The sequence below is a fragment of the Oncorhynchus clarkii genome, chromosome 17 (assembly GCF_045791955.1).
Source record: "Oncorhynchus clarkii lewisi isolate Uvic-CL-2024 chromosome 17, UVic_Ocla_1.0, whole genome shotgun sequence".
NCBI classification, from domain to species: domain Eukaryota; kingdom Metazoa; phylum Chordata; class Actinopteri; order Salmoniformes; family Salmonidae; genus Oncorhynchus; species Oncorhynchus clarkii.
Genome location: NC_092163.1, coordinates 35,841,244 through 35,863,654, shown reverse-complemented (window position 1 = coordinate 35,863,654; position 22,411 = coordinate 35,841,244). Strand labels below are relative to the sequence as shown.

Below are 22,411 nucleotides of genomic sequence, written 5' to 3'. Positions count from 1 at the left end.
ATCAAAGCAGAGGATGAAGCTTTCAAAGAAAAACAGAACAACACTGCCCTCTTGTGGAAAACAATGAGCAATGGCATAATCCACATTGCCTCCCTCATCTCTAACAGAGTGAAGAAGCCTTATCCAGGGGTTATTGTGTTGTAAATTGAATGATCCATTTGTAAAAAATCATCATATCCATGAAAAAAACGTATATAATTGTGCCAACATTTTGTTAAATCCCATCATCAGATGTGAATATTTCTTGACAAGAAAGTCAAACTAATATAACAATATCCGAAACCATTCTAGTCACAATGATCAATGACTGGACAAAAAAGTGTAAAAATGTTACACTGGTTTCAAAATTAAATATGTGCTGAATTAATCTGGTATTCAATTCCTCCAACAGCTCGAACTCTGTGAATAACAACGTTTCTAGTATTATGTAAAGTGTTGTTTCTAGTATTATGTAAAGTACTGACAGTTTGTGTGGGAAGTTGACATCTTCCCCATTTGCTATTGCTCAAATACATTTTCTGGAATTTATGGACCAGTTATTCTCGTCAGTTTCATTCATCATGGCGATGCTCAGCGTAACAGGTACATTTTTATGTATGGCAATACATCTAAAGAGTATCTGTTCAATATGGACATTTATATGGATGGACATTTCTTTTTTAAACAATTAACCACAATGCTGAGGACTGTTTAAATGTTAACATTTATAATTTTGTAAACTTTCATTCATTTGTAAAGGGTTTGATTGAATATAAAAATGACAGCTTTCAGTGCATTCATATGTACAAATACTTATTTATCCTACAGTATATAAGTATACATACATTGTACATGTACTGTCTTACAGCATGAACATAAACAGCACAAACTAACTTTGTTGGCACCCCATTATTCTTTGTCGGCACTTAATTTACAAAGCATTTTTATTTTTAATATCTTTAAATAATGACCTGTTTTATATACAGTGAAGTCTAAAAGTATTTGGACAGTAACAAGTGTTGTTGTTTTGGCTCTGTGCAGACTCAGCTTTAATTTGAGGGTATTTTCATCCATATCTGGTGAACCGTTTCAAAATTACAGGTATTTTTCTACATACCCCCTCATTTTAGGGAACCAAAGTATTTGGTTTGTGGTGGTAAATAGACAGCTATGAAGATTAGAGATGAAAACTCTTGGTAAAAAGTGTGGTCTACAGTTTAACATGAGATACGCTACCTCGGGTGAGCAAAACCTTGAGACTTCCTAAGATTTCTACAAACTTGTTTTGGCTGTGTTTCTGATTATTTTGTGCCCAACAGAAATTAATGGTAAATATTGTAATGTGTAATTTTGTAATAACTTTTATTGTAAATAAGAATAGGATATGTTTCTGAACACCTCTACAATAATATGGCTGCTACCATGATTACAGATAATCCTGAATTAATCGTGAATAATGATGAGTGAGAAATTTGAAGGCATAAATATCATACATCCCCAAACAATGATATCATTCCTTGTTATTGGTAATGTCTTGGGGTATGATCTTTGTGCCTTTGTAAGTTTGTAGTCACTAGCTTGATGTAGTCATTGTGCGCTAGGAATAGAGGGACCAAGTAGTAATCTTTTGACTACTTTAATAGACACATTTAAGTGAATTGTCCAAATAGTTGGGTTTTTTTTGGGGGGGGGGGGGGGATTTGCACAAAAAAGTGCTGTAATTTCTAAACCGTTCCTTCGATATGAATGAAAATACCATCAAATTAAAGCTGACAGTCTGCACTTTGTATAATTTCAAATCCAAAGTGCTTGAGTACAGAGCCAAAACAACAAATGTGTCACGGTCCAAATCCTTTTGGACCTCGCTGTTTTTTTTTATCATTTGTTTTTCTATTCAACAGATCGTGTGGTCAGAATATATGTTAGAGTCAGTGTATGGTTTAAAGAATATTCACTATCAGTAAGTTGTGGGGAGGGAAGTTGAAGCAGTTACCCAACACCAAAATGTCCCTTTCCTCTCCTTCTCACCCAGTGCTCACCATCTTGTGGCTTGGGCAGTCAGCCAGGGTGGTTTGGACTCAGGGTAAGCATGCTCTCTCTTGCATATTTCCAAATGTGCTTGTTAAAACTGGTTGTTTCTCTCCATACACAGTTGTATGTAAATGAATCTATGTTCCCGATGTGAGAGAGAATAAGGCGCATTATGTACAGTATTATACGTTATGTATAGTTAGTAGAATATCACTGAAGAACATGTCATTATGTTCATAATGTAGCTGATACAGTAATCAGACAGCAGACATTCGGTGCACTATAAGTAGGGCCAGTTGTTTTGGTTGATTTTTATGGGTTAAGTTTTTACAAGCATTATTCACTAGGTTTGCTGCATGTATAAAATGGTATTTACCTGACACAAGCGGTCTCCAATAAATCAATGTCTGGTTGTGTGTGAGTGTTTGGTGGGGGAATCGCCTAAAGCTTACCATATACTTTCCAGTCGAAATAGTTTGCGCATATATTATGACACATTTTTGTGACGGGATTTGGTCTTCGGCTTAGTTTTCTCGGCTTTCTTGAGGCAAGTTGAATTTAGATAGCCAAAGTTTACTCCCCTCTGTTGGTGATTGGTCAACAGTAGGAGTGGAAATATGGACGGGATTCTTAAATGAAGTGTTTTATTTTTTTTTTCATTCAACGAGAGACGACTAATTTTCATGTAAATATTTTCACTTTAGAAATGCTCCACCAAACATCTTAGTTAGATGTAAAATTGTGCGACTAAGACCTCCTTGGCAAAATTAATGACCGATTTCTTGATTTAATTCTTTAATTCTGACTATTTTGAGGAAGTGTTATGGCTCAAGAGGGACAAATAATAATATTTACACTTTTTTCTCGTTTTCAAGTGTAGGTCTTTAGGGAGTATGCGAGTACAGATGTTCAAACCGAACCTATGTATCCCCACGCCTTATTAAGCCAGGGGAGGCGTAGTTCTAGGAATCTTAATCAGAGACGGAAGAAGAAGCGAGACACCCCACTCAGCTTTTTTTCTGTTTTGTTTCTGGTTGAATAAAAGTCCATATACTAAGTAGACCAGACCCAACTGCTATTGCAGACTGGTTGGTTGTGTAGCAACAAAACCGACGGGTGGGCAACTATTGCACAATGAGCACTCTCAAATACATTGTTACAGATGTTGGTTAGCTAGCTAGTGAATTATAGCCATATTATTATTGACATGAAATAAGTCAAAACAAGTCATGTATCATGAACAAGACAAAACTAGATGAAACGAGACACCTACGATTCCCCACATGGCAGCTTCTTGTCAATGTTGCTAGCTATCTGACCATTCAGAATCATAACAATGCACGGCTTCCGGCTCTATCGACACGCGCGCTTCATTTTCACCGAATCCCATCTATTGGTGTCTATGGGAGACACACTCAGTTAAGTTCACACAACTTTCTTTTCGCCATAAGCGCAAGTGTAAAACAGTACAGTGAAATGTTTAACCTTAAGACCTCTTTCCAACAATGCAATGATAATAATATTATAAATAATATTGATTGGAGACAGCTTGTGTCAATTAAATAACATTTCCTAGGATTTTGAATTTGCAGCAAACCTAGTGGATAATGATGGAAATACCGAACATTATTATTTTTTTTTAAATAAACAACTGGGGTTGTAGAAACGCTAGTTTTAGTTGGAAAATGAATTGCAACAGTTTGGAGTAATGATTACACCCCTGACTGCAACTATAACACAGGAAAACAGCTTGTAACAGTTTCCCTTAATAATGTTGTATACTTTGCATTGTATCAGAATATGCTTCTGTAAAGCAACATCCTCTTCACAAGTCATGCGTTGTGATTAACTGGAGAGCTGTAGTGTGGTCACCTATGTTGCAAGCATCAGTGTAAAGGGGTGTTTTCCTGGTTTCATAAACGTTTTGCAAGGCTGGATCCATCTAACACTATGAAATGTGAAAATCCTGCAACCAAGTACTTTTTCATGGCACTGTGTAACCCACAGGCAATATGATGTATTGAAAAACAAGGTGTGTGTGTGTGTGATAGGCGGTTCTTTGGACTTTAATTGGGGAGGATGGGATCTTAGTCATGGCTGGAACAGAATAAATGGAATCGAACACGACAAACACAAGGTTTCCATGTGTTTGATACCGTTGCATTCACTGCATTCTAGCCATTATTATGAGCTACCCTCCCATCAGCAGCCTCCTGTGGTGTGTGTGTTGCTTTACCTTTGTAGTGATTGCACACTTTTCTCACTCTTCCACAGGCCCTCTTCCAGCCCCCTCGCTCTCTTTCTACCGCCCCCGTTTTGGCCACAACATCCAACTTTTCTCAGACGTGGAGCTGATCTGCACACTTCCGACAAACGTTAGATTGCCAATAACTGTCTCTTTTAGCTGGGACAACCAATCCCTCTCTGCATGTATCATGAACAAGACAAAACTAGATGAAACGAGACACCTACGATTCCCCACATGGCAGCTTCTTGTCAATGTTGCTAGCTATCTGACCATTCAGAATCATAACAATGCACGGCTTCCGGCTCTATCGACACGCGCGCTTCATTTTCACCGAATCCCATCTATTGGTGTCTATGGGAGACACACTCAGTTAAGTTCACACAACTTTCTTTTCGCCATAAGCGCAAGTGTAAAACAGTACAGTGAAATGTTTAACCTTAAGACCTCTTTCCAACAATGCAATGATAATAATATTATAAATAATATTGATTGGAGACAGCTTGTGTCAATTAAATAACATTTCCTAGGATTTTGAATTTGCAGCAAACCTAGTGGATAATGATGGAAATACCGAACATTATTATTTTTTTTTAAATAAACAACTGGGGTTGTAGAAACGCTAGTTTTAGTTGGAAAATGAATTGCAACAGTTTGGAGTAATGATTACACCCCTGACTGCAACTATAACACAGGAAAACAGCTTGTAACAGTTTCCCTTAATAATGTTGTATACTTTGCATTGTATCAGAATATGCTTCTGTAAAGCAACATCCTCTTCACAAGTCATGCGTTGTGATTAACTGGAGAGCTGTAGTGTGGTCACCTATGTTGCAAGCATCAGTGTAAAGGGGTGTTTTCCTGGTTTCATAAACGTTTTGCAAGGCTGGATCCATCTAACACTATGAAATGTGAAAATCCTGCAACCAAGTACTTTTTCATGGCACTGTGTAACCCACAGGCAATATGATGTATTGAAAAACAAGGTGTGTGTGTGTGTGATAGGCGGTTCTTTGGACTTTAATTGGGGAGGATGGGATCTTAGTCATGGCTGGAACAGAATAAATGGAATCGAACACGACAAACACAAGGTTTCCATGTGTTTGATACCGTTGCATTCACTGCATTCTAGCCATTATTATGAGCTACCCTCCCATCAGCAGCCTCCTGTGGTGTGTGTGTTGCTTTACCTTTGTAGTGATTGCACACTTTTCTCACTCTTCCACAGGCCCTCTTCCAGCCCCCTCGCTCTCTTTCTACCGCCCCCGTTTTGGCCACAACATCCAACTTTTCTCAGACGTGGAGCTGATCTGCACACTTCCGACAAACGTTAGATTGCCAATAACTGTCTCTTTTAGCTGGGACAACCAATCCCTCTCTGCAATACATTCCCTCACTATACAAAACAGAGATGATGTCAGGTTCACCACGAAAGCCATTGCAGCCAATGAGGGGATCTACGTATGCTGGTACAATGCCAGCAATACTGGAGACGTGTCGGGAAAAAGCAATCCAGCCAACCTTACCATCTGTAAGTGTGTCATAATGTCTAAATCTCTTATTACAGATCATCATGAGGGCATACAAATGTAATGTTTAACGGGTGCCCCTCTTCACTTAAAAAAATTTAAATAAACTTCCAATAAAGAGATACACAACTTCCTCTCAGATTGTGGTTGAACTATGCCTCTTTTAGTCTCCCCAAGAGACAAATGCTAGGTGTTGAATTAAGGTTTCTACAGTATTTTAGTTTCAGGATTAGTTGTGCATTATTTGTTTTGCGAGCCTCACAGTCGGCAGTTGAATGGTGTTTCCTCCAACACATTAGTGCAGCTGGCTTCTGTGTTAAGCGGGCAGGTATTAAAGAAGCGCGGTTTGGCGTGTTATTTTTCGAGCCCGTTGGGGAGTTGCAGCGATGAGACAAGATCGAAATTGGGGAGTAAAAGGGGTTAAAATGGAATCAGTAAAACCTTACAGGCCTTACAGATAATTATTATGGCAGCATTGCAACAAAGACACAGAATTTAATGCTCAACTACAAATTACCGCTGGATTTCTTAACACGCTACTAACGGAGATTACGTTCAGAGCTAAAATAACCTAGCCTGAGGACTCACGCTATTCTTCCGCTGCTCTGTCATTCGCTACATACTTTAGTCTAAGACTGCCATCATTGAAGTCGCCCTAAGTCCGCTCAAATATAAAGATTAAAATAGTCCGATGACAATAACTAGCAGAGGGCAAAATCGTCTTGAAAAATGTTGGTTGCAATCAGGACAAAAAGACAGAGGAAGAGGTGAAGCAAGAGAGTTTACGCTGCCCAAAAGCTGTACATGTTGAGCAGATCGCTCATTATTAAGCTAGTGAGGAGTTTTTGTATGGGAGACAATGAGAGAATGTCGAATTTAGTCAAGACGAAAATGTATTGCTATTTATGTGGTGAGGCTTATTTGATCTCGTACGAGTGTACTCACCGGACAGTTTATTAGGTACAACCATTTAGTACTGGGTCGGACCCCCCTTTGCCTCCAGAACAGCCTGAATTTTGGGGGGCATTCTACAAGGTGTCGGGAAATGTTCCACGGGGATGTTGTTCCATGCTAACATTGCTGCAGATTTGACGGCAGCACATTCATGCTACAAACATCCCATTCCGTCTCATCTCTAAGAGGCTCTAGGTCTGGGGACTGGTTGAGGTCTGGGGACTGCGCAGGCCACTCAAGTAAACTGAACTCTTTCCACTCCTTAAATGTCCAGTGTTGGTGATCATGTGCCCACTGGAGCCCCTTCTTTTTTATAGCTGATAGTTGTGGAACTCGGTGTGGTCGTCTGCTGCAATAGCCAATTAGCGTCAAAGATCGACGAGTTGTGTGTTCCGAGATGCCGTTATGCACGCCACTGTTTTAAAAAAATTTTTTTTACCCTTTTTCTCACTATTTCGTGGTATCCAAATGTTGTAGTAGCTACTATCTTGTCTCATTGCTACAACTCCTGACCCTGTTCCCGCCCGCCTGACCACTGCCTGCCTTTGAGCCTTCCTGCCATCCTGTACCTTTGCTCCGCCTCTGGATTACTGACCTCTGCCTGACCTGACCCTGAGCCTGCCTGTCGTCTTGTACCTGCCGTCTTGTGCCTCTGCTCTAAATTATCGACCCCCGCCTGCCTTGACCTGTCGTTTGCCTGCCCCTGCGGTTACAATAAACATTGTTACTTCACACATTCTGCACTTGGGTCGTACCTCGATCCCTGATAAAGGCGCTTACAGGTAGGCCGCGGTAACTTGCGAAGGTCTCATAGACTTAGTGGGGGTAGGAAGGCAGGCAGCCAAAACGCAAGTAGTTTTGTAAGCGGCGCAGTTCATGGTGCTCGCACCCGTGAGCGGCGCCGTTGGCTCGGCGCTCGAGGCGCCAAAAAATGAAATTAGCTGAAGTCTTGAAGCCGCACATGGTTGACCAAAGAGCAGAATTCATCAACCAATCAAACAATGTTTTAATGACAGCATTCGAGCTGACAACAACCAGGACCGCTGGTCTCTACACACGTTAGGCAGATTTTCTCACGGTTCAATTGCCATTTACCGCTGCCTGTCTGCAAGCGCCTTTATGGGGCGTTAAATTGGTGGCGGATAATGGTTGCAATTGAGATCAGCTGTGCGGGTGATATTTACCTTGTATTGATGGTTTAACGAGAGATCAGCTGTCAATCAAGTGGCAATTACGAGTAGTCGCAATAAGGCTTGAATCGATCCCTGAGTCATTATGATTACTGAAATCTACAAAGAAAGAAATAGCCAAGAGAGAAAGACTTAAAGAGAACTATAATCAATAAATGTATGACATTCACTGTCCTATCTCTCTGACTCTCTTATATCTTTCCATCTGTCTTCGACACTCGAATAGCCTCTCTTCCAGGGCCAATTTTGGTGGTGCCCGCCTTCATACCCATCGGAGGAAACTACACCATCAGCTGCCAAACTACCACCCACTTCCCCAACAGAACCCTGGCCCTTTACTACAGACAGCTGCCTGTTACTGTGGGAAACGAGATCTTTAAGTTTAAGGGGTCAGCGGCCCTTCTTGACAGCCACGATTCCATCACACTGACCAGGTGGCTAGTGGACAGCACAGAAAACTTCGAGTTTGTCTGCAGACTGGAGATTGTGGACTTCAACCAGCATATTTACCTCTCTCCTCCCTCTAGTTCCCTCCCAGCTATTGCAGGTTGGTGTATGAGCTCAGGAATAGTTAATAGTCGATAGGCCTACAGCAATAATGCTGTGTTGTACTGTAATGTAATGTGTTGGTAAAAAAATAAAAAATAAACATGAGCTGACGCCCAACCAAAAACTGTTTCTAGAGGTGCTACTAACTAAGGGAGAGTAAACTTGATAAAAATATGAAAGAAAGTCGACACCTGTGTATTCTCCCAGCAATTTAATGATGAAGGAAAGTCACACCGTCATGTTATGTTCACAACAATTTACTGGGTAAACAAACGTTTTGGCACTCAGTGCCCTCTTCAAGAAGTCAATGCGTGCCGAAACGCCGGTTTACCAGTACATTTTATGTGAGCATTCAGTATATGACTGTGTGACTTTCCTTCTTTATATGTTATACTTTATATGACCAGATTCAAATTACTAACTAAAGTCACTTGTCGAATATGTAATATGTCCTCTGACTTTCCACCCCACTTCTCACAGAGAAGGCGCCTATCCGTCTTGTGCCCCAGTATCAGGGCTCCAAGTGTCTGGGACAACTGGAGGTGCAGGTCAGAGGCAGCTGGGGCCCTGTGTGCCAACAGATAGAAAGCTGGAACTGGGCAATGGGTATCGTGGTTTGTCGAGAGCTGGGCTGTGGGACACTATCTTCCGTCTCGACGAAGCAAGACTACAACCATAAGGTTGACTTCTCCATCGGTTCCATATTGTGCAGAGGAAGCGAGGGACGACTCAGGGAGTGTCAGATTGATGCGGTGCAGCCCCTTTCTAACTCAAGGAAGGGGGTGAAAATGGTTTGCTCAGGTGGGAGAGAGTGCATTCTTCATCAAGTTATGTTGGTTGGTGTTAATTCTGTACAACTCTTTAACAGGTTGTTGGTTGTTAAATTGCCGTCAGTGCAGGATTTTTCCCAATCCTGGTCCTGGGGATCCAAAGGTCTGCACATGTTTGTTTATAGCCCACCACTAACTTAGCGGATTCAACTTAAAAACTGCTCATCAAGCTTTTGATAAATTGAATCAGGTGTTTTATTGTTGGTTATGAAAAATAAATTCACCCCTTTGGGTCCCCAGGATTGGGAAACACTCTTTAAAGGCGTTACCTAATGTTTTGTGACACTGTTTTGACCAGATACTTGTCTTTTGAAGATTTGTTCATTTTTATATTTTGTATGGATGATTTTCTTTTGGTCTGGATTATTTTTCTAATCCTCTTCCTCTGCCTGTAGATGCTCTGCCAACTATTAAGATCTCAGTCACAGGCTACAGACAGGTATCGAGAGTCGACATCAGTGATGAGCACTCGTTGGAATTGTCCTGCATGTTCAATGCCCCTTGGTTTGGTACGGAAAAGGTAACACTGTAGCTCCCTATAATACTAGTAACTACGCTAACAGTGAAACTGAGAAAAAGGGTTTTAAAGTTATTTTTTGCTAACCAGCCAAATAAGTTGTAGGTAGATAAGTGATAATGCAGTGATGTATCATCTTATTATTGAAGTAATTCTTATGCACATCAACCATGCCCACTGATCTGACCTCTGAACCATAAAATGCTATTACTGCACTCTGCTAATTTATGACCTTAAAACCTCTTCAGGATCACACCCTTTTTTCAATTTTCGCCTAAAATGACATACCCATATCTAACTGCCTGTAACAAGGATATGCATATTCTTAGTACCATTTTAAAGGAAACACTTTGAAGTTTGTGGAAATGTGAAAGGAATGTAGGAGAATATAACACAATAGATCTGGTAAAAGATAATAAAAAGAAAAAACCAAACGTTTTTTTTTGTACCATCTTTGAAATGCAAGAGAAAGGCAATCATGTATTATTCCAGCCCAGCTGTAATTTAGATTTTGGCCACTAGATGACATCATTGTATGCGCAAAGTTTTGGACTGATCCAATGAACCATTGCATTTCTGTAAAAAAAAATGTATCAAGACTGCCCAAATGTGCCTAATTGGTTTATTAATAACTTTTCATGTTCAAAATTGTGCACTCTCCTCAAACAATAGCATGGCATTGCGGCAGGTAGCCTAGTGGTTAGAGCGTTGGACTAGTAACCGAAAGGTTGCAAGATTTGAATCCCTAAGCTGACAAGGTAGAAATCTGTCATTCTGCCCCTGAACAAGGCAGTTAACCCACTGTTCCTAGGCCATCATTGAAAATAAGAATTTGTTCTTAACTGACTTGACTAGTTAAAGAAAGGTAAAAAAATAAAAAATAATTATTCTTTCACTGTAATAGCTACTGTAAATTGGACAGTGCAGTTAGATTAACAAGAATTTAAACTTTCTGCCAATATCAGATATGTCTATGTCCTATGAAATGTTCTTGTTACTTACAACCTCAAGCTAATCGCATTAGCCTATGTTAGTCCCGCAGAGGACCCACCGATAAACAACTATATGGGTAATGCAAAGGCAAAGTGCAGTATCTACAATCTAACTGTATTTTTCTGTTTGATGGAAACCGTTTGAGAGGTCTAACTTTACTGAACAAAAATATAAACACAACATGCAACAATATCAACGATTTTACTGAGTTTCAGTTCATATAAGGAAATCGGTCAATTGAAATGAATTCATTAGGCCCTAATGTATGGATTTCACATGACTGGGAATGCAGATATTCATCTGTTGGTCACAAATACCTTGAGACATTGGCAGGGGCGTCAGTATCTGGTGTATCTGGTGTGACCAGTAACCAGTCAGTATCTGGTTGTGACCACCATTTGTCTCAAGCGGCGCGACATCTCCTTCTCATAGAGTTGATCAGGCTGTGGATTATGACCTGTGGAATGTTGTCCCACTCATCTTCAATGGTTGTGCAAAGTTTTCTGGACATTGGCGGGAACTGGAACACGCTGTCGTACAAGTCGATCCAGACCATTCCAAACATGCTCAATGGGTGACAAGTCTGGCGAGTATGCCCGCCATTAATTATCTGGGACATTTTCAGCTTCCAGGAATTGTGTACAGATCCTTGCGACATGGGGAGGGGCATTATCAATCTGAAACATGAGGTGATGGCGAAAATAGGCCTCAGGATCTCATCACGGTATCTCTGTGCATTCAAATTGCTATCGATAAACTGCAATTGTGTTTGTTCTCCGTAGCTTATGCCTGCCCATACCATAACCCCACCGCAACCATGGGGCACTCTGTTCACAACTTTGACATCAGCAAACAGCTCGCCCACACAACTCCATACATGTGTTCTGTGGTTGTGAGGCCGGTTGGATGTACTGCAAAATCCTATAAAATTACATAAGGCGGCTTATGGTAGAGAACATTGCATTCTCTGACAACAGCTCTGGTGGAAATTCCTGCATTTAGCATGCCAATTGCATGCTCCGTCAACTTGAATACATCTGTGGCGTTGTTTGACTGCACATCAGAGAGTGCCATTTTTTTGTCCCAGCACAAGGTGCACCTATTTAATGATCATTGTGTTTAATCAACTTCTTGATGGGCCACACCTGTCAGGTGGATGGAGTATCTTGGCAAAGAAAACATTTTCACTAACAGGGATGGTAACACATTTATGCACATTTCGGGGATATTTTATTTCAGCTCATGAAACAATGGGACCAACACTTTACATGTTGCATTTCTATGTTTGTTAAGTGCACATTCCAACTGTAATTAATGGTTTTATGTAGTTATCTTTTCATGTTTTGAATGTTGTATTGTAGTAACCCTCACAACCATTTTTTTGTCAAAAGGTAAGGACTATTTTCATCACGCAGAATAATTATACCTCAAACATATTTTTGACTTTGTGCAATATCTACAATCTAAATGTGTGTATCCAACTTTCTTGTTGTTTTGCTGTTTGACTTTGTATGGTCATTTATATGACATAGGGGTCATAGGTCAAATCAGTTGTCATGATTTCTGTGCATAAAAAAATCCCTTTATAATAAGATAATACAAAAGTGCATTATTACTTATCTACACCATATTGGCTGGACAGCAAATAAACGTTATAGCCATTTTTCTCAGTTTCACTGTTTGCATAGTTACTGCACTTTGCCTGTGTATGGCAGAGTTGGTAAATGCTGTCAAAACATAATGGAACAAAGCCAAAGTGCAGTAACTTCTGTTACTGCTGTTTGCCTTGGTTTTTACTTGGATTTTGCAGTTACTGCATATTTCACACTCCATGTTCTCTGAAACTGAACGTAATTGAACCAGGACACTTTGTCACACGATAAAACACATACTATAAAGCCTGATTTCAGTCTTACCTACATTTTGACCAAAAGTGTAGTTACTGCATGTTTGCCTTTGTAGGGCAGAGTACTGGTGGTATGCAAGTACTGTATAACGTCAACAACAACTCAATTTGTGATGTTTCTTCTCGTCATTTTACTCAGCTTTTCATGGACTTGACGAGGGTCTCCATAGATTCGTACATTAACACAATCGACAACGTGCAAATCGCCTCAGGAGAGGAAATGAGGACCATGCTTCATGCGCCTGTCATATCAGGAGAGTATGCCTGTAGAATTAGAGGGTCTGAACAGACTGTGTCCTCAGTGAGGATCTTCGTGAGCAGTGAGTACCTATGTTTTCTCGCTTAACTAAAAGCAACTCCATCTCTTGTATAGGTATTCACAATATGTCCGCCTCTCCCCTACTCTGTACTGTAACCGATTGGTACAGTGCAATCTGCTTGTATAGCGATTGTCTGAATTATCTTACACTCCATACCCAATGCTCAGATTTCACAGTAACTCTTGTGTTCTCCGTTCACTATCAACAGAATGGTACAAACCAAATGTTGGACTCATCATCACGGCTCTCCTCACAACCGTATCTGGAGCAGCCATATTAGTGTATATGTGTGTCTATCGTGTCCAGAAGGGGGAGACAGCAAATGCTGTCACTTCTCAAGGGGTGTCCACAGCTGACCCAGAGGCCTCACCAGGAATGGAGAGAGTGTCTAGAAACATGCAGGAAGCCCCGCCCGAAAATCTCCATACAATCCCTATGCAGTAAACTTTTTGTGTATTTACAATTAAATAAAACGTATGGGCCTGTCTGAAACGTCACCCTAAACCTTTTATATAAGGTAGTGTCCTACTTTCTACCAGTCATGTGGCTCTGGTGAAGAAGTTGTTGCCAGAAAGGGACCCACTGGGCACACACTGGTTGAATCAATGTTGTTTCCATGTCATTTCAGTGAAATTATGTTGAACCAACGTGGAATAAAGGCTTAATTTACATCTGTGCCCAGTGGGGAGTAGGGTGACATTTGTAATTTGCCCTATAGATGTTTCCTCACGAAACTAAAACAAAAAAATACCATGATTTTGGGGATTTTCACAAAAATTACTCCACAAGCGTATTAATGTCCCAAAGTGGGTTCTCTGCTAGTCGTAACGTTAGGGCCCATTTTATACAGAGAAATTGGCTTGGTAGGCAATGTAGCCAATCACAGCCCTCCTTGGACATCCTGCAACGCACCAACACAGAGGGCGACCATTTTTTATACATTTTCACATTCACTGTGTTGGTGATGCTTACAAATTGGATCATAGCTTTAAAAGTAGCAGAGATCCCACTCTTGAATGTTGATATATCTGTAGAGCATATTATGTTCAACAATAAATAGAATACTTAGCTCAATCAAAAATGTGATATTTTCAATATGCACGTTTACATTTTTCAATATTTATACATTTATGTTAGAAATGTGTTATTGAAATCAAAATACTACTCATATTACAGAGCAAGGGGAGAAGCTTCACACCAACAATTGCTTTATAGCACCTACAGATAAAACATGGAGTCTTAAAGGAGGCCTGGGTTAGGCCAAAGTGTCATAGAATATTCTAACTTCAATTAATTATTTCCCAATGATCTTTTGTGTCAAATATATGTCAACAATCTTTCCTTCAACAGGTCCTTCTATGGATTAAATGTTGTGAAAATCATGGTCTTTTTTTGTTCTAGTAACATGAGGAACCACTACTACAGTATGTCTGTGATTATGCTTATGTAATGCAATCTAATAAGACTGTCTTGAGGAGGACAGGAAGTCATAAATACACTGCTCAAAAAAATAAAGGGAACACTTAAACAACACAGTGTAACTCCAAGTGAATCACACTTCTGTGAAATCAAACTGTCCAGTTAGGAAGCAACACTGATTGACAATACATTTCACATGCTGTTGTGCAAATATAATAGACAACAGGTGGAAATTATAGGCAATTAGCAAGACACCCCCAATAAAGAAGTGGTTCTGCAGGTGGTGACTACAGACCACTTCTCAGTTCCTATGCTTCCTGGCTGATGTTTTGGTCACTTTTGAATCCTGGCGGTGCTTTCACTCTAGTGGTAGCATGAGACGGAGTCTACAACCCACACAAGTGGCTCAGGTAGTGCAGCTCATCCAGGATGGCACATAAATGCGAGCTGTGGCAAGAAGGTTTGCTGTGTCTGTCAGTGTAGTGTCCAGAACATGGAGGCGCTACCAGGAGACAGGCCAGTACATCAGGAGACGTGGAGGATGCCATAAAAGGGCAACAACCCAGCAGCAGGACCGCTTTGTGCAAGGAGGAGCACTGCCAGAGCCCTGCAAAATGACCTCCAGCAGGCCACAAATGTGCATGTGTCTGCTCAAACGATCAGAAACAGACTCCATGAGGGTGGAATGAGGGCCCGACGTCCACAGGTGGGGGTTGTGCTTACAGCCCAACACCGTGCAGGACGTTTGGCATTTACCAGAGAACACCAAGATTGGCAAATTCGCCACTGGCACCCTATGCTCTTCACAGATGAAAGCAGGTTCACACTGAGCACATGTGACAGACGTGACAGTCTGGAGACGCCGTGGAGAACGTTCTGCTGCCTGCAACATCCTCCAGCATGACCGGTTTGGCGGTGGGTCAGTCATGGTGTGGGGTGGCATTCTTTGGGGGGCCGCACAGCCCTCCATGTGCTCGCCAGAGGTAGCTTGACTGCCATTAGGTACCGAGATGAGATCCTCAGACCCCTTGTGAGACCATATGCTGGTGCGAGACAATGCTAGACCTCATGTGGCTGGAGTGTGTCAGCAGTTCCTGCAAGAGGAAGGCATTGATGCTATGGACTGGCCCGCCCGTTCCCCTGACCTGAATCCAATTGAGCACATCTGGGACATCATGTCTCGCTCCATCCACCAACGCCACGTTGCACCACAGACTGTCCAGGAGTTGGCGGATGCTTTAGTCCAGGTCTGGGAGGAGAGCGGATATTTCATTCATTCAGATCTAGGATGTGTTATTTTGGTGTTCCCTTTATTTTTTTGAGCAGTGTAGTTCAATCAAACTCAATTGTTGTATAGGAAATGAACGTGGGATTAAACAGTGGGTTTTAACTTTGGATGTTGTCTTTATATATGTGTTTGATGTGTCCCTTCATAAGACAATGACCGGTAACTAACTGGGTTTTTGAGTGCTTGTTGTATTCAGCAAATGATCAGTATTTTATTCATACGAATAATCAGTTATCAGTTTAATGTGGTTGAATACTCTGAAATTCCAAAATGCTCAACATTGTAGTTTCATTTGATCAAAGGATGTGCTAGATGGTGCCAGAGATGCATGGGAAGCACACACAATTCAGAAAAAAGACAACAACAACAAAAATAAAAGTAAGAGACAGCAGGCAGTGATTATAGATCTCAGATTCATTTAATTTGTTCTTTTTTTATGTTAAAAAGTCAATTGACACAAATTATGTAGGTTGTTGAGAAAACTTTGACAAATAAATCTGGTCACAACATCGTTTCATTCCAGTGGTCATAAAAAGCTAAACCAAGCACAGAAGAAAACTATTTACAGGAAACCTCTCTAAAATGTAAACCTCTGACAACAATGTATTTCCTTTAGAGTTATGCGAGTGAAGATTGACTACAGGCTCTTCTGTATGGCTACTTCAGTACACTATGAAAGAGTGTTTGTTTACGAGAACACATGACATAATCGCTTTCATATCATTCATAAATCACCTTAAAGAAATATGAGGGTATTCCCACAAGGGTGGGAGTGTTTTCTCCGTTCAGCTGCCAAATCAGCAAGTGTCCATAGTTGATTGATTATGTCCATGGCACTGCCGCCTATGAGTGTGACGCTAGAACAATATGCCCAACAACCACTGATGCATTTAGATGCAACATACAAGCTGACAAAGATACAAGGAGGATCCCGAGCAAGCTTTCTTTATAGCTGGTTTAAACTTTTCCCTCAAGAGTTTACTCTTTTTTTTCTCTTTTTTTTTTCTTCCTAATCCTTATTCGTCAGTGCAGAAAGATAGGAATGTAGGCCTTGTTAAACATGGTGAAGAGTACATGTGAATGAGGGGAGAACAGCTATTGATCCTGGATGAACACGTTGATACATTCATTGTTTTCCAGCGAATCACTGTCAAGGCAGTATAATTCAATGTCCCTATTCTTATTTCTCTGTCCTGGGAGGGATTGAAAAAGAAACGTAAATACATGTCATCAATCTCATTGCAAATCATCAGGTTCGCTAGACATTCCCCCATCACTTTTAACTCAACAGGGATATTGCTGTGTCTAAGAGTACTGCGTACCATCGTGGATTGGTACAGAGTTGAAGGTCTCTAGAAACGTCTGCTGGAGCTGGTGGATGTCACAGACTTGGTGATGGTGGCACCTCCGCCGCTGCCAAAGCTGCTGCCGCCACCAAAGCTGCTGCCGCCGCCAAAGCTGCTGCTGCTGCCGCCAAAGCCGCCGCCGCCGTAGCTTCCGCTGCCGCCACCATAGCCGAATCCACCTGAGCTTCCGGCGGAGTAGTCTGGGTACAGAGAGATAGAGTGGGATCAGTTTAATCGGCTGTAAAGCTAGAGAATATTTCGGTTTCAATGATGCATGGCAAAGTCCATGTGTATTCCTCAGCATAACATAAAATGATCTGAACTAGGGGACACAGTTAGAAATGAAATCAAATGGTACTTACTGCCGCCAGAGGTCTGCTGCACATGGATTGTTGCAGACGTACCACCGGAGGATATTCTGTAAATAGATACGTCCAATGTTATTGAAGTTTGGATGGAAAGTTGATCAAATATGCTAACTGTCATTCATAACATGCTAAGCTAAGAGGCTAATGTCTCAACTATCCAGCTTTAACTCACCTGCTTTCCTCTCCTTCCAGCAGCTTCCTGTAGGTGGCAATTTCAATGTCCAGGGCCAGCTTGACGTTCATCAGCTCCTGGTACTCACGCACCTGGCGGGCCATGTCCTGCTTGGCTCTCTGGAGGGCATCCTCCAGGTCCTTGATGCGGAGCTTGGCGTCCTTCACCGCCATCTCACCGCGCTCCTCTGCCTCAGCGATCTGAGCCTCAAGGTTGGCCCGCTGTGGTAAAATAGAATGGTGCATTAGCATTAACCTCAAGCTATTAGCAATGCTCATTAGCATTAGCCTGTATCCACTGTAGAAGCATGGATTAGCAGCTAATGGTAATACGCTAGTGCTATGAACCATCTTGCTTGGACATCAGCTATTTATGGACAATCCTCATAAAAGAGAAATTAGCTGGCTGTGTCTAAGAGATTTTAGCTGGCAACCTCACCTGTCCCTTGACAGACTCAATCTCATTCTGGAGACGAGAAATCATGCGGTTTATCTCAGCAATCTCAGCCTTGGTTGAGCGGAGGTCCTCACCATACTGTCCAGCAGAGCTCTGCATCTCCTCATACTGAGAAAAGTGAGGAAGAAATGTAAGAAAATGTAAATGAGGGAGGTGAAGATTGCGGAAGCGCTCACAGTTATTTAGCTTATTTTGGCCAAAATTGTCCTGGTAAACTCTGTTCATGTTCAAACTCTGCTTACCTTCTGCTTGTACCAGGTCTCGGCCTCAGCTCTGCTGCGGTTGGCGATGTCCTCGTACTGGGCGCGCACTTCAGCCACGATGGAGTCCATGTCCAGGTTACGGCTGTTGTCCATCTCCACCACAACAGAGGTGTCCTTGATCTGGCCCTGCAGCTCATGCAGCTCCTGAAGAACCAAGAGAGGATAGAGACAACATCTGATTCACTGACTATCATGTAGTGTTGAAGCTCTCCAAGATTCAGATATGGAAGACTTATGTGTTGCATGGTAAATGTGAAAAAGTTAATGAATGTTGAAAATGTTAATGAATGTTGAAAATGTTAATGAATGGTTCGTACCGCCTCGTAGATGGCCCTGAGGAAGTTGATCTCATCCTGAAGCGCGTCAACCTTGGCCTCCAGCTCCACCTTGTTCATGTAGGCACCATCAACATCCTAGAGAGAGCGAGAGAGTGTGTGTGTGTGTGAGAGAGAGAGAGAGAGAGAGTAGTTAATGGAATGGAATTGATATGGGTTCTAACTCTGATATGAGTTATGACAAGACATCATGTTATATCCTGCACACCTTCTTCAGCAGGACAAACTCGTTCTCCACTGAGGCACGTTTGTTGATTTCATCTTCATACCTGATGACAAAGCAAAGGGCAATATTTCATGCAAAGTCATCACTCTGGGTGGCTTCTTACACTGAGGTTAAACATAAGTTATTGCTTATACTAATACGGCTACTTTTGAAGCACCGCCGACATATCGACACCTACTTGTTCTTGAAGTCCTCAACCAGGCCCTGCATGTTCTTCAGCTCCCCCTCCAGCTTCATCTTCTCGTTGCCCAGACCATCAAGCTGTCTGCGCAGGTTGGAGATGTAGGCCTCAAACATGGCGTCGATGTTGGAGCGGGTGGTGGTCTGGTCCTGCAGGAGGCTCCACTTGGTCTCCAGCATCTTGTTCTGCTGCTCCAGGAAACGCACCTGCAGGGACAAAAGGGACATGGTCAGTGAGTGAGTGAATAAATGGATGCGTGTTCATTAATGAATGAGGATGGGTGATGGATGGCCCATGAATAAGGCTTTATAGCCTCTAAATTCAAATTCAATTGTCAGCCTGAGTAGACTTGGTGATGAAAATAATGAATCAGTTCTGTCAATTTTTAAAAGGGAGTAGAACGAATTGGGCTCCAATGGTGTGGCAAAAACATAACTTAGCTGAAGTCAACCTTGTAGCAGACTTGCAGTAAAAGCCACACCAGTACCTGCATAGCTGTGTAAATAGCATCACAGGGTTGGGCTTGAACAGCCGGTCAGTGTCCAAGACCTTGTTAATTTAACCGATGATGACATATGGCAATCTACATGTATACACCCAGGCTGAGAAGCCTACATCCTGGGAGGCAAGACGAAACCTGATCCCATCGATAAACTTCCCTGAGATGTGTAGCTCTCATTGTTCACTCTCAGAACAAAAGATAGGCAAGTAAAAGAGAGTTTATCGGCATGCCAAAGCATATCCAAACTTTCTCTGCCTAGGACAGACTCACAGTGTGTGTATGGCTTTAAAATGTTTTACCTATCTCTCATAGTTATGAGTCATCTCCTTTTCGCTCTGTTTCACTGTGAAGGCCACGCATTCATTCCAGCCATAAAAAAAACTAGGTGTGGCAAATAAACCACAGAAGACAAAAGCAGCTTTGAAGGCTTTACAGAGGTGTTTACATTGTTCTTTGCCTTGCTTGTGAGAGTTGACTCTCTGCCAATTAAGGGGGTGTATTTTATTCTCTACCTCAAGTAAGGCATATAGGGGGGTGTGCAGGTGGAAATACCTAGAGACTGGTGGAAACATGGAGTTCATCTTTCATTGGAAAAGACAAAAGGGAAAGTTGATTTACTGTACTGCAACTGCACTCGACATGCTCATCTCCCATGACAACGGTGACAGGCATAGACTTTGGACTGTGGGCACTCTGTAGAAAGGTCCACACGACCACACCCCACAGGTATGAGATCGGGTGAGTCATGGGGTAAGAGACGGGTCTCCACCCTTGTTTAGATAGCAGCCAAAGAGACCGCTACAGTCACAGGACGGGCTATCAACTCCTGGGTAGAGACCTTTAATAACTTTTGTGAAAGTTAAACACAGGGGCAGTCAGAAACAGCTTTTGCACAGATTATAAGAGAATCCCAAAGGTCGAAATTCATTGACGGATTCAGCATTAGAGATAAGATTCATAGCTGCCCTGGTGTCCTACCTTTCTCTTTCTTTGAACCAGAGTGTAAGATTATTGAGCTCACAAGGGGAGTTGTGACATAAGGGCTTAGTCTACAGAAAAATAAACATTCCTGCATATTGAGATCGTCTTTTCTTAGCTATATACAGCCAGGAAATCCTGTTATATTAGGATGCTAATATGTGAGGTGAGAACAAAGGCTTGTATTTGTTGCCTTTCTGGTTTACTCCATTGATTCTGATCATTGCACAGTGTCCCTGTAGTCAATGTCAAAAATCTATTTGGTTAGAGTTTGATATGGAAGCCTGCAAATAGTATAGCTCTACACAAGCAAAGCAGTATACTATCATTCTGCTTTAATACAGGGTTTAAGCTCACTTTCTTTAAGAATAAATTCAGTGCATGAGAAAGTCAATGGAAATGTGTACTGGTACTTATCTGGCTCATTACAGAATATATAGTAAAATAGCATGCAATTGATGTCGATGTGAATGCTCAGTGTTTGAAGTGCAGGCGAGGTGGAGTCATATAGAGTTAACAGGAACTGACCTTATCGATGAAGGACGCGAAGCGGTTGTTGAGGGTCTTGATCTGCTCCTTCTCGTGGGTGCGGACCACCTGGATGTTGGGGTCGATCTCCAGGTTCAGGGGGGCCAGCAGGCTCTGGTTGGTTGTGACAGCTGTGATGGGGTATCCGCCACCCATACCACCACCGAATCCAGCGCCGAGACCGCCACCGTAGCCACCTGCGCTGCTGCTGCTGATGTAGCTGAAGCCACCGCCGCTGCCCCCGCCCATGCCCATGCCACCGCCGAATCCGGCGCCGGAACGACGGACGGATCCGCTGCTCATCCTGGTGGAGCCGGGGGCAATCATAGACTGGCTGGTGAAGCTCCTGCGAATGCTGGTGGTGCCGCCGCCCATGCCGCCGCCCATGCCGCCGCCGCCGCCGCTGGTGTAGCTTGTCCTGCTGAAGCTCATCGTTGAAACTTTAGGGGAGTGTTGACTCTTCTTTACAAGCCTGGAATTCTCGAAAAATTGAGAGGGGTAGAGAGCGACAGAAGTAGGACAGAGGACAAGGAGGCTTCAAAAGGAGAGTCAAGTCCCTCAAGTGACGATCTGTCTGGCACCACAGCGGTTTTATCCTACTCTAGAGCCGAGGGGAGGAGCATTCACCTGGAACATACCCACTTTTACCTGCACTTCTCTCCCTTTCCCTCCTCCTTACTCTCCCTTGGTTCCCTTGAGGCTGTGGCTGGCAGGAGTGGCCTGTCCTGTCAGACTGGTAGAAAAGGATTGAGAGGAGATCAGCCCTGACACACCCTGCTTCTGGCGAAAGGGTTGAGAGAGGGAGTTGTGGGGGGGGGGGGGGGGGTATACACGGAGGGTGAGTCTTTTAACCTTTGGGATTAATTGCATGTTACAAGAGGTCTCTTCAAGAGAAGACAAGTGCACTATCTTACAGAGCTCCGAGAAAGTGAATGAGGAGAAATGCACTAAAATGTGGTTACTTGGAGATAATTTACTGTCGTGTCACTACCGTTTGTCTTTAATATGTATGGCAGACATGTTTATGTGTCTACAAAACGTAAATAAAAATAGCCTATCGGAAAAGGCAAGCCTACTGTACAGCCACAACACACACCCATATGCATACACACACACAGACACACATATCCAGTGTTCATCGGACCTGCAGCAGAGTGGCTCATTTGATTGACCCAAACCACATGTAAAGCCTATGTGCATGTTCTTGTTATTTTCAGTCACTTTACAAAACTGCCCTAGTCTCTGACACAAACTGTTATACTATGAGTATACTGATGTAGAGCCTTAGGGGGAGTAAAATAGGCTT

The 22,411-nt window shown here is 42.3% G+C and overlaps 2 protein-coding genes across 2 annotated transcripts; one reads left to right on the top strand and one right to left on the bottom strand.

Moving 5' to 3' along the window:
* The first annotated feature begins 560 nt into the window (after positions 1–560).
* Positions 561–16,145, top strand: LOC139369422 (uncharacterized). Its single transcript, XM_071108695.1, has 8 exons — positions 561–582; positions 2,012–2,062; positions 5,484–5,786; positions 8,155–8,475; positions 8,958–9,278; positions 9,703–9,827; positions 12,863–13,043; positions 13,252–16,145. The coding sequence occupies exons 1-8, from the start codon at positions 561–563 to the stop codon at positions 13,485–13,487; spliced, it is 1,560 nt and encodes a 519-aa protein (XP_070964796.1). The 3' UTR covers positions 13,488–16,145.
* A 4-nt stretch (positions 16,146–16,149) lies between these two features.
* On the bottom strand, positions 16,150–21,679 carry LOC139370750 (intermediate filament protein ON3-like). Its single transcript, XM_071110438.1, has 9 exons — positions 21,106–21,679; positions 19,095–19,303; positions 18,899–18,959; positions 18,673–18,768; positions 18,335–18,499; positions 18,075–18,200; positions 17,637–17,857; positions 17,459–17,514; positions 16,150–17,296 (listed from the first exon to the last, which is right to left on the bottom strand). Exons 1-9 carry the CDS (start codon positions 21,535–21,537, stop codon positions 17,103–17,105), a joined length of 1,560 nt encoding a protein of 519 aa, XP_070966539.1. The 5' UTR covers positions 21,538–21,679; the 3' UTR covers positions 16,150–17,102.
* Positions 21,680–22,411: the final 732 nt, after the last annotated feature.